Source organism: Halichoeres trimaculatus, unplaced genomic scaffold, assembly GCF_033239565.1.
Source record: "Halichoeres trimaculatus isolate MK-OKI-2021-1 unplaced genomic scaffold, fHalTri1.1 fHalTri1_scaffold_13, whole genome shotgun sequence".
Lineage (NCBI taxonomy): Eukaryota > Metazoa > Chordata > Actinopteri > Labriformes > Labridae > Halichoeres > Halichoeres trimaculatus.
In genome coordinates, this window is record NW_027437191.1 from 11,440,757 (window position 1) to 11,458,356 (window position 17,600).

Here is a 17,600-nt window from a genome sequence, read left to right on the forward strand (position 1 = left end):
ACACACACACACACACACACACACACGCACGCACACACACACACACACACACACACACACACACACACACACACACACACACACACACACACACACGCACACACACACCTTGGGTTCCCTGGGAAAATTTCTGCCAGGTGTAGTCTCTCTTCCATAGGAACACCTGTTGGCAGTTCTTACAGTTAGTTGCGGCGTAGTTTCAGAAATACTTGTTTGAAAAATATCATTTCTCTTAAAGCTTTGCTGACCATTAAGTAAATTAAAAGAACCTTTGTTTTTTTTTTTGTTTTTTTGAGGCACCTGCTCACCTGTTTTTCATGTGGCTGCATCAAGGAGCAAGGATTTGTAATACGCTACTCCTCAAGCCTGTTTACAGAATATGGTCACCCCATGATATTGGTCTGACTGACAGTAGAAAAACAGAAAAGTCTTTGAATCAAATATCTTGTCTTGAGCGTACAGATTGTGAAGTCTTGTGCTGACAACAAAATAAAGTTCACTTCCGCCTCTCTTTGGTAATGTTCAATGTCGCTGTGCCCCAAGATCCCGATCCAACCCTGGTCCAGTTGTTAACAGAGCTCTGAGTTTCCCAAGCCCCCCATTGCCCTGGCTTGGGACACCCTCACAGTACTGCACTCCCTCGAGAACTGACCGCCTGCCTGCCTGATCTTCTTGGCAGCCATACAGCCAAGGGAGGATTAGGACGACCAGGCCGCTGAGATAAGGACCACATGAAGTTCCCCACATTACCTCACCCGATAAGGAAACAAGCAGAGAGGGAAGGAGGGAGACGGTGTAGACTGGGAGGGATTCAAGACGGTGATGCGCAGAAAAGCAGACTGGTTGTGAGGTTTGCTTAACTGATGAAGGATCTGGATGACACTGACGCTACCTGAGAGACCAGGGGAACTTTAGGGCAGAACAAAATGACACAGAGTAGAGCATTGCTGGGACGTCCTTTGAGATCATAATTGCCGCTGAGTTTTTAATCAGTGTTTTAACATGCTCTCAGATAAGATAGGAATATGAGCTCAGACCCTGCGCTCTTTAGAGTACATACTTATTGTATGATACAGAGGCTGCAGTTCACAACACAAGAGAGCACTTTGAAAGCTAATCAACAAAACTTAATCAGGACAGCAGTCGTGAGGGGATTTTATTGAACTATTTTTATGGCGTCCATGGCGGTAAATCCTCTGGAGGGTCTCATGTCAGTTGCTGCAAACCACCAGTTGGTCCCAAGTTCCAATGCTGAACCTCCGATCCGGCAGCACCGTGCAGCCAAAAGCCCAGCGGACCTGAATGGGCACAAGAGGGGTACACGCAGCAGCTGTGAGCAGAGGAAGTGGGTGAGTCTGAACAAATAGTGTAGTTTCCGAACCAAAAGTTCAGCAGCACCTTTTATTTTTTTTTAAAAAAGAAGCAGAATTCAATAAGGCAAAAAAAAATTCTTGCCATAAATAATGCCACCATACTAAGGTCAAAATCACACATCATAGTGAAGTTTTTAGAGTGTTTATACTGACTGCTTAACCTTCATGTTGTGTTCGTTTCATGTTACATATCTTTGTGTTCCTGCTAAAAAAAATGACCGGTCCATTAGCACTCATCATGAAAACTGCAATAATACAAATATTATACATTTTTGTGTTAGAATATCTTTTATTGACTTAAGTTCTTGTGATCATAACACATTTGAACCTGTGTGACCTGTAGGCCTCACTGATCTAAGCTTACACACATGGAATTCAAGTTCTATAGACCATCGTCTCTGTTTTATTTTTGACTGTAAGAAATGATCAAATGAAACAAAGTAAAGTCAAGTTTATCAAAGACTATTTTTGGTCAAAGTTACCACTTTTGCTTTGAAACTGTTTAATATTTTTTAAGAGTTGCATAAAATAACACTGATAAAATTTTAAAAGGTACCGTAAACATTTGAATTATGTTCAAAGGGAATTGTCCCAAAGTACATTTATAAATATATTCCAAGATTATTGTCATGATACAGAACAGACAAGCTATCAAGAACAATAATATAACTATCATCAGTCCATCAGATATGTGACAAAATAACAAAACTAATAACAAACATAAGAATGCCTAACACTCATCTGTAACCCAGGTCAAAATGTCACAGTAGAGGAGTCTTTGCTCACCTTCGGGGGACGCTCATCATCTGTGATGATTGGACTTAGGTCATAGATAAGGGTTGGGTCTGTGTTGTCTGTTTCTGACACTTCCTCCTCTTATCCATCCTCACTGTCAGCATCCTGGCCTCTCCTAGTCACCAGTTTGGTGATCACATTTATGATAAAAAGCCTCATGGTGCATTGACCTGACCTGATGCTGCCACTCAATGAATGGGGGGAGCAAGTGTCTCAACAAAGCATTGATGTATCAACAAAACTACCAGAAAATTCATTTTTTATTCAAATATAATCAAAACCTTCTTTCCCATTTATTTTCATGTTTATTCTTTTTTGACTGAACTCCAAGAACATGACAGAATAGAACAGAATACACACAAAATAATATCAATGACATTTATTTTCTCTGTTGGGACAAATTCATAAAATCTCAAGTCAGTGTGAGCAGGTTAACTGAGTTTTTGAAAGATAAAACTTACAAATCAGTCAAATTTGACCAGAACACAATATAAGGGCTAAAGCAGAATGATACACAGGCTGTTTGGTTGTAATGTTAATCTTTGTACGATAGTGCATGAAAGGCTGATATTGTCCGTAACTGATTTGTATTGAGGTCAGTTTTCTGAAGAACACACCAAAGTGTCCCACTCTTAACATTTCCACTGCTGCAGGTTCACACTGTGTGTAGGTCCAGACCAAACTTTGGGTCCAGTTGTGGGTCCCTAATCCAGTCCAGAACCCTAAGGAGTCATCACTCACCAGAGAATGCTGCGCGAGAGAGGAGTCGCATACGGAACCTGCGACAGGCCTTCCACAGTCTGCAGGTAAACAAACACTCACAGTTTGAACCAATCAGAGTGAATACTGGACTGATGACTGCTGTGCTCCTCTGGCTGTCTGTAATACAGAGGGATGTACTGAACTAATGCTCTGTTTTATGGCCGGCTTCACTTTTGTGCATTAAATGCTAATCATTTATGGACATTTACTTAAATAAAAACTGCTGTGATATGTAAACAAAACATTTTTGTTCTTTAATGTATCAAAAATATATCTATTTTTCTTTGTTGAAACAGCTGACAACATATCTTTGTTTTTGATCTTCTCTACAAACTTAGACCAAATGAGACTGATGACTGGAGTGTCTTTATGTTCAGTTCCTGTTATAGCATAGCTAAAAAACATTAACAATTCAGGCCTGTCTAGGTTTTTCTCACTTTTCTTGGTGATATTCAGCGCTCAATGGACTTATCCAACCACCATCCAGCATCAAAAAGGGCTCTGATTCAGACTCTTTGTTTTTCTTGGTGACTTTTCACCATTTTGAATTTTAAACTGAATTCATGTTTTTATTCCCAAATTGCAATTAAAGGTGCTGTGAGGAGTTTGAAAGTGATCTTGAAAAATTCTCCTTTCTAGATATATGCCTGATTGTAAACCACAATTTAAAATTAGATTATCAGCGCCAATATTGCTGGTTACAGCTTAGTTTGGGTCGGCCAGGACCAAATTGATTTACGGCATGTCTAGGTCTCTATGACAACGCTACGCCAGCTGACAAAGTTTAGTAAAGATCTGTGTTTTTCTCTGCTAAAAATGGTTTCTGTGATTTATTTCGTAGTGATGGTGGACACTGAAGCCTAACCGTCAGACAGAATAAGGACAGAAGAGCAGAAGAAAGATAAAGGGGAGAGTGATACAGCATGAGCTAAAGGCTGATTAGCCTTTAGCTCATGCTGTATCACTCTATAACACAGGAGCTAAATTGTTTGTGATAGTGTTGATTCCAACCCACAGTCAGCAGTTATTCTGCAGTGGTCTGTTCAAACTTGAGAGTCTATCAATGAAATAAAGAGTGAGGTTACGTTAGCTCTGTTTGGTAGATGACTGGCAGGACATCTGCCAGTCATCTACCAAACGTTACACATTACAGACATGTCTCAGAGCACTGGACTGTCAGCTGGGCTAAATATAAATGGCTACTAAACTACATACAAACTGACAGTGTTTACTTGTTGTCACATTACAGATACATCAGAGCACCAGGCTGTGATGTTGTTAGCATATAGCCAGCTGCTACAACGTTTGCTTGATGTCACGTTTCAAACCGTGGCGTTACGTAATTGTACCGAAAAGTACCTTACCTCAGTGCATTGCATCCAGTAAAAAGTTGTTTTGCACAAAGATTTGTTTTGGTCCAATCTCCATTTAATTCCACAACAAACTCATGCCTCACTAAAAGTAATTTACAACAGTGAGCGGAGACTCTGGGAGTGCAATTAAAACAGATCCTCCTCATAGCATCTTTAAACACAAATAACATACTTAATAAAGACATTAACAGAAAAAAAAGGAAGAAGCTAAACTACAAAAGCTAAAATTACATCCAAAATCTTCAATGTTTCTGTTTTTTTTCCTATCAATGTTTTTTATTATTATTTTCAAAGCTATGCACCACATTGCAGTTACAATTGATCGATAAACATTAAAGCACATCATAATTTATCATAAAACAAAATAAATGGCATAACCAGTTTACAGATGTGTTTAAAATGTGAGAAATTGAAAAAAAAAAACTGGGAAACAAAACGAAAATCCACATGTAGGGGAATTGAGCTCCTAGAGTCACTGAAGGTAATCAAGTCAGAAACACTTTGAAGTTTTTTTGTTTAGAGGGCTGAAGGTTTAACTTGGCAGGTAAGAGGCCACAGCCTCAGATTTACATTTCCAGTTCACTCCTCTGACTCTGACTCTACGCACTAAAGACATTAAACACCTCAGATCTTAAAGGTCCCATGTTATGCTCTTTTTCTGCAGTTTAAAATGGATCATTGATGTCTTCATGAAATGGTGGTAACATGTTTTGGTCCAAAAAGCAAATAAATCAAGTACAGCAGCATTGTTTCCAGGCTCTTAAAGCCCCTCTGTTCATAACGCTCTGATTTAGTGGGCGTTACCTTCATATGTAAATGAGCCACCGCTGATACCGCCCCGCTCTTCAGCGTCACTGAGAGCGGCGCCACGAGCTCCAAGTGCACAATGTTAAGAAAACAGCAAAGCTCGTTTACCGTAACATTACTGGCTAAAACAACAGGCTAACCGCAGCTAAAGTTAGCATCCTGAAGCTAACACAGAGACAGGGGGGACACTGAGGAAAAGCTCTTACATCTGCTCCACAGCACACAGCATTTAAAATACTCACATTTCCAGGGTCTGAGGTTTGTTGGCGGATGGTTGGTAATGCACCTGGATTCAGGACCAGTCCGTTCACTAGCCCTCTGTTGTACTGTCCAAAGTTGGAAAAGCAGTCGGCCGCGAAGTGACTAGCACACACATGCACAGTCTTACTGAGTGTAGCTGGCACATTTCCTTGATAAATGAACTCTAGCCACTTAGTTTTGTCTTCTTCCGAGATGGGAAGCTTGTGCATGAAACTATGTGGCTGTTTACAGCCAAAAACAGAGCAGTGATGGCTGCTGGAGCAGGGGTATCTGTTCTGGTGGACCAAACAGGTCAGACTTGCTCCTGATTGGTCAAAAAAGGGAATCGCTGACGTCGGCAAATCCCCAAAATCCAAACATCTCATTTTAGGTCAGGAGTTTACATTCACAAGCACTACTAAGTGCAGATTTCATCGTTAAATATCACATTTTATGGGCTGGGAGGAAAGCCAAAGACCCACAAATTGAACTATAAGACTTAATAAAGTGATTTTTGCATAATATGGGACCTCTAAAACTACAAACATTTTGTGAATATTTTGACCATGTGTTCTTCAGTGCAGTTCAATGTAGATCTGATAAAAAAAAGTTGATCTCAGTGCGTTTGTTTTCCACAGGCTGCTCTGCCCTCTGTCCCTCCAGACACCAAACTGTCCAAGCTGGATGTTCTGGTTCTGGCTACAGACTATATAGCTTACCTAACAGAGACCCTGGACCAGGGGGAGACACTGGCTGATCATTCCCTGTCTGCCAGACCAGGAGGATACCTGCATCCAGTAAAAGTAAGAAAAAAGATCCAACAGTTTACAGCAACATTACAAGTGCTGCTTTGGTCTCAGCAGATGTCTGTTAAACATGAGTCTAGTTCTGCTCTGAGTTTTTCTCTGTTAAAGGAAGTTTTTCCTCGCCACAGTTACATGCTAAATAACTTGCTGCAAAGTGCTCTGCTTATGGTATATCTAGGACTGATCTGATTTCTTCCTGTGAGATATGACTGGATGTTATCCTGTTTAAATGTTGGGGCTTTATTAAAAAAAAAAAAAAACACAGATCACAGTCCAGACCTGCTCTGTCTGTAAAATACTTGAGGTGACATTTGATGTAATGTCGTATGACTCAAGAGTGATGGATGGTTTCTGTAAATTAGTAAGATGTTGTCACCCAGGGAGGTACAGGAAGAATTTTCCACTGCGCAGGTAAAAAAAACAAAACGCAAAAACTCTCGTCATCTCTTGTTTCTGAGGCGTCAAGCTGGTTCTGATAAGTCAGCTATGTGGGACTTTCCACACATGTGAACATGGAAGGTGATTTTTTACTAAACAAAAATAGACACAACACTTTTTATGACCTCAAAGATCAAAGACTTTCTATTTTTAAATGGATTATGGTCTAAATCTGTGTTAGTGAGCTTTTCTTCTTGTCAGAGATAAACCATCCAGCCGTATCCAGGTGGCACATGGAGATGCTAAATGGACAGCATGATTACTGCACAGGTGGGCCTTAGGCAGGCCATGTTAGAGCCTGATATATCAATTAACCGTAATGTGATTAGTAAAATGCAACAAACATGCAAAGATTTTGATCTTTGTTTAAATGTGGTGTGTGGTTACAAGGTCCATGTCATGTGATTTTCCTCAGCAAGAGGTCACATTATTGATAATTTAAAAATAAATAAATAGAATAAAATCAATAAAAAAAGTAAAATAAATAAAATAAAGTAAAATTAATAAAATTTAAAAAAGAAAATAAATAATATAAGATTAAAGAAAATATCTAAAATTGTAGTGTATGCATAACATACATATAAATGATATATAAAGTAACATGTAAGTTTTCACATTAGGGCAAGAAGTTCTGTTAAGCTTTGGGCTCAGCATCTTGTTACATTAATCGAAAAAGTGGTGTGCACAGACCTTTTTAAGGGCAGGGATTAACCAAAAATAAAATAAAAAAATACACTTAGTTCACTTTTTTTTTAACAATTGGACCCCACCCCATGGTCACATTACTGTTAACAACTAGTTATTACAGTTCAGGTTTTGTTACTTTTTTTTTTTCATATTTATTATAGTAGGCTCCAACAGGCTGCAGAACCAGAAATGCTTTAATTGCTTGGGCTAAAACTCCCTCCACCAGCAGGTTTGGAGAGGAAACTGCTTAAATCAATCCTAGCAAAAAGAAATAGGACAAATAAGTTAAAATAAACAACAACAACAAAATAACAAAATATCAAAAACATTAAAGTAGGAGCATATGGTAGAAGACAGGCAGGAGTGACTACATGTAAATACAACACAATAAAAGACAACTCTAAAACCGTGCACTTGAAAAATCACAAGTTACAACAGTAATTAAATTTTATCACGAAAGATATTATTTTGAATAATAATTTTAAAAAACCTGTTGATATTATCAAGGGCAGTGGTTGCTTACATTTGTGAAGCACCGTATATAGAATCTTTAATGAATTCAAACAGGCAGCTGAAAGCGTTTTACAAAAGAGTCAAAGACTAGAGATAGAAAATAACAGCGATATGTGAGTAGAGGATAGTCAAAAGTTATTTTGGTAAAGCAGTCCAGTGTATAAAAGGAATTATTACAAATGTAAAGTTAGATTCAATGGGTCTGCAGTGCAGTTTTTAAAAACATTCAGATGGCTTGTTCGTTCTAATGTCCAGAGGCAGAGGATTTCACAGCTTTGAGTCATAGAAACAGACAGCTCTTTGTCGGGTGCTTGAAACAGAAAAGAAAAAACATTTGAGGAACTAAAGCTGTGTAGAAAATGTAAGAACAGAAGCAAAAACATTAAAATCTACTTTTTAGAGAGTGTGAAGAAGAGGGGCTATGTGACCTGTGTTTTATTCATGTTAAAAATGTGGCAGCAGCGTTTTGAAAAAGTAGAAGCTTTTTAAGAGACTCCTAAAGTAATAGTAACTGAAAAGTAACAGATGTAGAAGCCCAGCGCTCATGTCACTGAGCAGACTGAGAGTTAATGACCTAAACTTTTTTCATTTTTCTGTAAATTCCACAAATTTAAAAACAAGACAGAAGTTATAAGTAAACTACAAAAGAGGGGACAACAGACAGTCTGCAACAAAGAAAAAACATTCAACATGAGACTAGCAGGACTTATTAACCTGTATAAAAATCTAACACATTGTTCTGTCACCATCCCCAGAAGTGGCCAATGCGTTCCTTGCTCTTCTGTGGCAACATGGGACATCTATTACCTAATATCCCAGCCAATCAGATGCCACCTCCAGGATACGAGGGTACACGCCCACTGGCCTCTGCCTTGGAAGAAAGTAGGGATTGATGGACCACTCTGTGATGAACTGAGCATCATCACCTGCTGTGAAAGGAGACTTGCACCATAAAAAAAAACACATTATCAGATATACACTATGTAGATTTTGAAAGCCAAGATTCCAGGTGCCTATTTAAGCTCACTGTATAATTAAAAACTGTCAACATGTCTGGATTACACAGAAAACGTGAGTCGCTGTTATCTGGAGTTGGTAGTTACAGCTACTTGTATAAACAGAGCAAATCACATGGTGCAGAGAGATTTAGTTTCACCTTAGTTGGAAGCATTCATTTATTATCTGAAGATTAGAAAAAAAGGTTTTCAGGAACAGCTTTAACACAAGGAAATGAAAAAGCTGCTGTACATAACTCATGACATAACAAATCATCACAGTGGAGAGCACTGTGTAACTTTTTATCTTGATTTAGAAGCTTGTCCAGTGTGTTGGTGCTGTTTATCACGTTTCTTTTGCTGTGTTCAACTTTTGTGCTCAGTTGTAATGATGGAGGTGTACGGACCTGTTGTTTTTTGGTATAAAGATTTTAATAAAAACATTTTTATCCACCAAACAACACTTTTTCTTCTTTCTTCATATATTTCAGCCTAAAGAAAACCAACCCACTCTGAGGTTTTATCCTTTCATCTGGATGTTTGTGGCGCTGCTTGGGGTTGATATTTGTGTGTTGGCAAATGTGTGTGTGTGTGTGTGTGTGTGTGTGTGTGTGTGTGTGTGTGTGTGTGTGTGTGTGTGTGTGTGCATGTGGGAGTGAAAGGATGGATGGACAGATGGGCAGTGAGGGAGGGATTGTTTCGGGAACACAGCTGCTGTGTGATCACGTTGTATCTCTGCAGTAATGAGCACTTAGTTCTCATTACATCCCTGCCACAGAATGCAACCTTTGACTTTGACCAAACATCTGCAGCAACAACTTGTGTGTGTGTGTGTGTGTGTGTGTGTGTGTGTGTGTGTGTGTGTGTGTGTGTGTGTGTGTGTGTGTGTGTATGCGTGTTAAATCTTTCAATGCACAACCTGTTTTCCACACTTTCGGTGCTTTTTCAGCTCAGGGACTTTCCCCTGGAACTATGTGGTTTTCTGCTGCAGGAACAAGGTTCTGGTAAATTCAGGGTTTATAAGTACCTTAAAGATGTCCAGGAACTTTGAGGGGCAGAGCCTGAAAAGGCCATTTCAAAGATGGGTAGCACCCAGATCGTTTTTATTTTCTCCTTCTTATGTTCACAATAGCATCACATGAAGCTGGGCCACATCAAAATGATCCAGATTTGTAAATCCCATTTCTTGCTATCTAGGATCAGGTAATCTGTCCCAGTTTTATGCAGGTTTTTCAAAGCAACATTGGATTGGATCACCCTGATCTGGATACACATTTTGTAAGATTACCAAATCCGGATTATCACTAGTCTAAACGAGCCAGTTGTTCAAGGTAATCCATTAGAACATAACATTTACAACATAAACTGAAGGTTCTAAAACTAGGAATGGATTACGTGATCTAATCCAATTTTGAAACCTTCCCTTTTGAACAACCCATTTTCAGATTTGAATCTAATCCAATAACCAAAATCCGATTAGATTGGATATATTACCTGATCTGGTATGAAGAAACATAGGAAGACAAAGTGTGCCATGTACCAAGCCTTTGAAAAGCTCAATTAAACTTAAATACCAAATAAAATTAACCCCTAAACAATGGTCTTCTTTGAGCCTGATTGTGTGAATGTGTTTCTGTCAGCTCCTGGTGTTACAGTTTAAAGAGTGACCCTGTAAACTGGAGACCTTCAGCTGAACGTGTTCGTGGATATCCAGTTTAAAACCATAGACTGTATAAAACATGAATGAAGCATCTGCAACGTCTACCGTCTGTTCCTGAAACCGTGAAATGAAGCCAATACACGGACGCAGCCAGTTTTTCTTCAAGCAGCTTCAGGGCGCCTGGCGATCATGTGACCTGAGCTGTGCCTCTGATTAGAAAATGAAACGATCCTAATAACTTCTAAACCACTGAGATGGAAAAAAAAAATCACTCACCGTACAGTGTGTGTCTACAGTGAAATCAGCGTTTTAGACCCAAGCTGTTTCTTAAAACAGGCTGTGAATACGTTTTTAATGCTGTAAAAGTCTGTTTTTATGGCAGGGTGTGTACGTGACTTCTGGTCTTTCTGCAGCCAGTCTCAAGTGGATTCTCAATGAACAGTACTTCCCCATAGGCTTCATTTTTACTGACCAGTTGTTGCCACTTGTTTAAAACCCCAAAAGAAGTCTGAGGGAATGCATCCTAGGTCAGTTTTATATACATTTATATGCATGTCAAAAAATCTCTATCAGATAAAAGTTTGATGATGATCTAAAAACCGTTGCAGAAAAATGCTTCCCGCTGAAAGTTGCCAATCAACAGGGTTGTTTTTCGATCTGGCCCCCGATGACAGAGTGGTCCTGTGTTTTGCTGTCAAAGCTATGCTAAGTGAAAACAACAACAACATCAAGCACGCTCAGCCAGAGGGAAGAAAGAAAACTCAATTGCATTCAATTGCTTTATTGCACCAAGAACACTGAGCTGTGGGATTTTGTGACTCTTAGTTAACACGACAACCGTTTTGGGGTGAAATGCAAAAGTATTGTTATGGTTTAGCCTCGTGCTAAAATGGACCTAAAATAGCCGACCTAAGACACACACTTTTGAAAATGGTCTCCAGAGTGGGATTTTTCTCAAATGCTGCTGACGCCGTTGTCGTGTAAACAGTTAGCCTGCGTTTATAGTGGAAACGCTGATGCCACGCTCTGTTTCGCACGAGCGCATACAACAGGACAATAGTACTGTTGTAATGATCGTCGCAAACTACCGTGTTGTGCTTGTGCTGCTCAGTCTGCTGAATCTGCTGACTGTCTTTAACAAAATGAGCATCTGTTGCTCCACTTTTAACTTGGTATTCTCCAATACACCAGATGATCGGCTCAACTCTACTTCAGTGGACATCTCTCAAAAGCGGCTTCTGGACAAGACAGTTAAAGCACCACCTGCAGGCCTGGCATGCTCACTGCAGTGTTTTCAGTCTCTCAGGGTTCCGTATAATTGCAATTTTTTTTCACTGCATATTAGCATTTTTGGATGAAACGTCGTGCAAACAGGACCTTATATTGTACATGTGCTTGTACAGTGAGTTCAAACATCATAGTCAGATTAACCTTGACTTAACAAATTCCACACAATGAAGATGTTGCACTGCATTGTTTTTGTAGAAATGTTTCCTAACAATGAGTTGTGACTTTAGAGTTCGAATGTTCTAAAGTTTGCATACACTCATGTTTGCCACCTTAAGCACAACACACACTAAAACAAATCCTGAAAATGTAAAGCATGTAAAACACTATGTTGAAAGGTAAATCCAATAGAAGTAGATTAGAGGCTCACCATTTTGACCAGACAGGAATACTGTTTCCAGTGTCCTCATGTTTCCACTGTTTCAATAAATCAACCACCAGTTTGCAAAGAACCATGTTTTATTGCTGTCTGATTACTCTGTAAATGCTCAGTGCTGAAATCAGTTCCTGTAAGTCATGCAGATATGTTTGGAGGCTGGACTGAAGAGGCCTCCAGCAGATGACTAACTGAAATCTTCTCCCCCTCAAACAAGATGGGCTCAGCTCCACCAACAAAAGCCCAGTGTTCAAGGCTAGCTCTATAAATCTGCCAGAGGGGAGGGGATGTTTTCCTGTGAGAAGTGGTGACTTATTTGGAGCTGCTTGGTCTGACTTCCAAACCAAAGGTTAAAGAAGGACAGGGGAAGCCATAGAGTTTGGTGGGAAAAAAAGGGTTTACGGCAAAGGTTAACTAACAGAATCAGGGTTCTGTCTGACAATATCTTTGTAAAAAAATAACAAAGAAGTCATGGAGCTTTTACAACTTATTTATAAATACTTTGTGGAAGCTGGAACAAAGCACTAAAGCACCAAAATAAGGCTAAATTATTTGACAACATTCAGTCTCCAAAGTCTTGAATTTCTTTGAGAACTCATTATTGACTCAATTTTTGATGATTTGCTTTAACCTGAAGCTCAACATCAACAAGCTTGTACTGGAATACAGAAGGAAGAGGAGTCCCTCTGCGTTTACACGGCCGGTAATGCAGAGGGACTAAAAACGCTGTAGTAAGCATGCCAGGCCTAAAATACCAAGAGCAAAAGTGGAGCAACAGATGCTCTTTTTGTATAAAGACAGTCAGCAGATTCAGCAGATTGAGCAGCACATGCACAGCACGGTAGTTTGCAAAGATCGTAACAACGGTACTGTTGCCCTGTTGTATGCGCTCGCGCGAAGCAGAGTGTAATGTCATCGTTTCCACTGAAAACGCCGGCTTAATGTTTACACGGCAACGGTGTCAGCAGCGTTTCAAAAAAATCCCACTCTGGAGGCCGTTTTCAAAAGTTTGTGTTTTGGTCGGCTGAAATGCTGTTTCAGTGTAAATGCGAGGCTCAAAAGCAGCAAAACTTGCATTTCACCCTAAAACCGTTGTCGTGTAAACAGCCCCTAAGATGAGGATGAAAGACAAGATTTAGGTCAGCCTGGATAACCCCCTCTCATCCTCTCCTCCTTCTCTTTTAACAACTCAAGAAACCCCAGACCATCCTAATGCTGAGCAGCCCCCCTGACACCACCTGTACATTAACTCCCCCATGTTATAAATACCTGTAACTCAATTTAATGAATTCAAAAGATCAAATTAAGCTCTTGTGCAACGTTTTATCAGTTTCCAAAATATGTAAATGTCAACTATTGATTTGAAAAACATTTCCAAAGAAGTTTGAACGCTTGCAAGCTGTAAATTAAAACAAGGTTTGATCATTTCCACACACCAGTACATTAAACTGAAAATAGCTAAAAGAAAACACATTGACGTGTCACTGTTATGGCAAAAGTCTATAAATGGAAAAGGTTCTGCACTGTTGTTACTCTCCCCTGGAGCGGTCCACCTGCAAATATGAATGTAACAGCACAACGCAGAATGTTCAATGAGGTGAAGAAGAACCCCAAAGTGTCGGCTAAAGACTTACACAAATCTCTGGCACATGCTAACGTCTCTGTTTTACGATACCTACGCCAAAGAAGAATGGAGGTCATGGGAGGACACTACGGAGGATCATACTGCTGTCCACGAAAAAATGTATTAAAAAATTACTGCATTTTCAAAGTGTGCAGACAAGCTCCTGGATGTCCCACAGCACTACAGGCAAAATTTTCTGTGGGCCTTTGACACCAGAAGTATCACAGAGGGGAATCATGGCTCAGGGCAGCTATCATTGACAGAAAAATTGATTCTCATGTATATAACTGTGCAGTCCAGGTCATTCCATAAGCTTTTATTTTTGCAACTGTATGTTTCCATCCATGTTTCCATGTAAAGACAGATAATTAGCCACTAGTACAGCTTTCAAAAAGTTTGTATCCAAGCTTCCAGCCCCCTCATCCCATCACGTCACAGATAATAAAATATTTCACTATCTCCTGCTCATTATAGCCAGAACATGCTGATTACAGCCTGGATTTATGGGGCTCTGAAGCCACACTCCCTCCTGCTTTGGCTGCTCCTCAGCTAGGACTGGGTAGAAGTGGAGAGAGTAAGACAGTAAGGGGGAGGATTGATGATAAGGAAGAGAGAGGGGTGAGGATAAAAAAGAAGAGAGAGAGGGGAGAATCTGGCAAAAGGTGGATCAATTAATGAAATTTGGGAAATATAACCCCCTTTGCATTTTTCTGTTAGTGCTGCAGCAGCCAGCATTACTTTGTGTGGCACCAACATTATCAACAACAAGAAGTCAGGGAGTTCAGTATTACATGGATCTAAAAAGATTTAACAACCTAAGATTTAACAGTCTTTACTCATTTTCTCCTCATCAAACAAAACAAGAACAATGAAATACTTGAATGTCACAGGGTTCATTTATTGGACAAAGAAAATAACTGTCCACAGTAACAAAGTAAAGTCACATAGCAAATTTAATAGCTGTATCCCGCCCCCTTCGCGCTGTCCCGTATAAACGGGAATTTTCTTTTCCACTCATTACTAGTACTTTCTTTTCTTACTCATTTCTTCTGCTTCTTCTTCTTCTGTTCTGTTTGCCGCGCTTAACTGCGAGCCGAGGTGTAACTGTTATAAATGTCCGGCCAGAAACAGCGTCCAGTCAGAAGAGAAGTTTGGTGAAGCAATATTGTTGTCCAGGTGAATATCGGGAGAAATTCGTGAGAATTGTGGGCCCGGGAGATTCTCAGGAGGGGCACTGAAATTTGGGACTCTCCTGGGAAAATAGGGAGGGTTGGCAACTTTGCACTCAAAGGCAACAGAAGTACTGTGGGGGACAATAGTTTTTGAAGCCATGCACAGCAAGTGGATATCTATCTATCTATCTATCTATCTATCTATCTATCTATCTATCTATCTATCTATCTATCTATCTATCTATATATCTATCTATATATCTATATCTATATATATTTATATATATATATATATATATATATATATATATATATATATCAGTCTTAATTTGTAAAGAGCCAAATCACAACAAAGGTTATCTCAAGACATACATATTTACACACACACACACACACACACATATATATATATATATATATATATATATATATATATATATATACTTTTCACATTTAAAACAATTTTTTTAACAATAAAATATAAATATTCTTTTCAATTTACATATTTATTATCCAATATATAACCTTGAAATGCTGTGGTCATGTCCAGCATGAAAAATTGCCTACTCTTCCTTTCCCTCACAGTCACAAGGATACAGGACCTTAACATGGAACGTTTTAATTTTTTTTTATTGCGATAAAAGTCTGTTGGCTTATGGCTGGGTGTGTACATGACTTCGGGTCTTTCTGCAGCCAGCCTCAAGCGGATTCTAGACGAACAGTTACTTTAAGCACTTTTGCATAGGCTTCATTTTTACTTACCAGATGTTGCCTCCTTGGTTTATTGCTACCATAGACTGTAAAAAAATGGACATCATCTTGCTTGGCTCCAAATGGAGTTTACCACAAAAACTGCTCCCCCTGGTGGCTGGCTGCAGTATAGGTAAAAAAAAATCCTACTCCCCAGTCATCCCAGATGGGCTGTGGTCAAACTCTAAAAAATGTATACACCTTGTAGAAATGTTTCTCACGTCTGATTGTTGTGATGATTTGAAGAAATTGTTGGGCTGCATTTTATCCAGGTCCTCTTTTCTCTGAGAAGTTTTGTTTTCATTAGTTATAAAAGGTTAAAAACAATGTTTTCCCTTACGTTTAGCGATGATTGACAGCTGCTGTTAATGTGTTTTTTTTTTTTTTTTCGGGGACTGAAAAGTATGTCAAGAGGTAGAGTCAAGAAGTGATTTGACTCTAAAAAAAAAAAAAAAAAAATTGTCAGATTCTCCCAGAATCCCTCACTGTCTGTACTGCGCAGACTCTGGCTGCACAACTGCTCCAATGGCTGCACCTGTGACGGGGGAATTTAGGCTTCAAAATCGTACAATGGTAAATGGTGGAGACATGCTGATCACTCAGGCCCCGTTTACATGACGCCGAAAACGGTCGATTCCGCAAACATTTCGTTGCGTTTTGGCCTTCCGTTTGACGAGACCACGTTGCGTTTTCAGTGAAAACGTAAACTTTTGAAAACGCTCCCCAGAGTGGAAAGATCTGAATCCGCTCCTCCATCCAGCTTCGTGTAAACACAGAGCGGAGTGTCTCAGGGTGAAACGCTGACGTCACCGCATGCGCACTCGCAGTTTCAGGTGAAGGCTCCGCGCTCAGCCACATTTCCAGTTGAGCCAGTAGGTGGCGGTAATGCGCGTTATGGTTGGATTGCCAACCGTCTCACACAACAAAACGGCAGAAAAAGAAAGAACAGAAGAGGAGACTTGTCCTCCTGGAGTCGTATGAACGCGGATCGTTTTCACGCCGTCCTCATGTAAACGCGGGTGGCTTTTGAAACCGAAAGGAAGAATCTTTGCGGGAGTCTCCGTGTAAACGGGGCCTCAATATACAGTCTATGGTTGCTACCAACACTTAGGTTTAGGTGAATTACTTCCACTTACTGGAAAGATTCAGCATTACAACCACAATAAAAAAAACACTGATGTTAGTCCATGAGATAAAAGCAAAGTGATGCGATGGAAACCCTGGTAAATACTCTCATTTCTTGTCATAAAAGAGAAGGTAACTATTTCACCGGTAACTGTTTACTACTACAAATATAAAGGCCATATAAACCACTTGTTAATTTTCTCACACCAAACATGGATAATTTAAAAGCAGTTTTTCTATCGGTGTAGGAGCAGATCGTGTTGAGTTGGTTACACTTGTGTGTGTGTGTGTGTGTGTGTGTGTGTGTGTGTGTGTGTGTGTGTGTGTGTGTGTGTGTGTGTGTGTGTGTGTGAACTATGGGTGGTAAACTATATAAGTAGGAGCCTTGGTGTTGTGGGCAGGTTTTCCATCTGGTGGTATGAAAAATTTTTTGATTGATGACACTGGATGACATAGGACACTGAAGTTGATGAAGGTATCATACACCTTCTTTTTTGGTAGTGATTTTTGTCAATAAAATGGACATTGAAAACCACAACAAACAAGAGGAGTTTCATTCACAAAGCAGTACCAGTCGGCGCGTCAATTATTACGCCGTGTGAGAGATCTCAGTGGCTTGGCCTCTATAAGTGGTGTAAATAAAAATTCAATCTTTTGCAGATTTATTTTCAATTAACATTAAAACTTTTGTTGAATTGTGATGTGAAATAAATCTGCACCTTTCCAAATTTTTTATTCATAAAAACAGGACCCTGAAATCTTCACTCAGCAGTGCCAACTACCTAATGTATTCTTATTCTTATTTATTGGTTTTTAA

The 17,600-nt window shown here is 39.6% G+C and overlaps 1 protein-coding gene across 1 annotated transcript; it reads left to right on the plus strand.

Moving 5' to 3' along the window:
• The first annotated feature begins 817 nt into the window (after positions 1 to 817).
• tcf23 (transcription factor 23) lies at positions 818 to 9,191 on the plus strand. The gene is made up of 4 exons (XM_074685597.1): positions 818 to 1,349; positions 2,822 to 2,974; positions 5,989 to 6,153; positions 8,550 to 9,191. The coding sequence occupies exons 1-4, from the start codon at positions 1,173 to 1,175 to the stop codon at positions 8,685 to 8,687; spliced, it is 633 nt and encodes a 210-aa protein (XP_074541698.1). The 5' UTR covers positions 818 to 1,172; the 3' UTR covers positions 8,688 to 9,191.
• Positions 9,192 to 17,600: the final 8,409 nt, after the last annotated feature.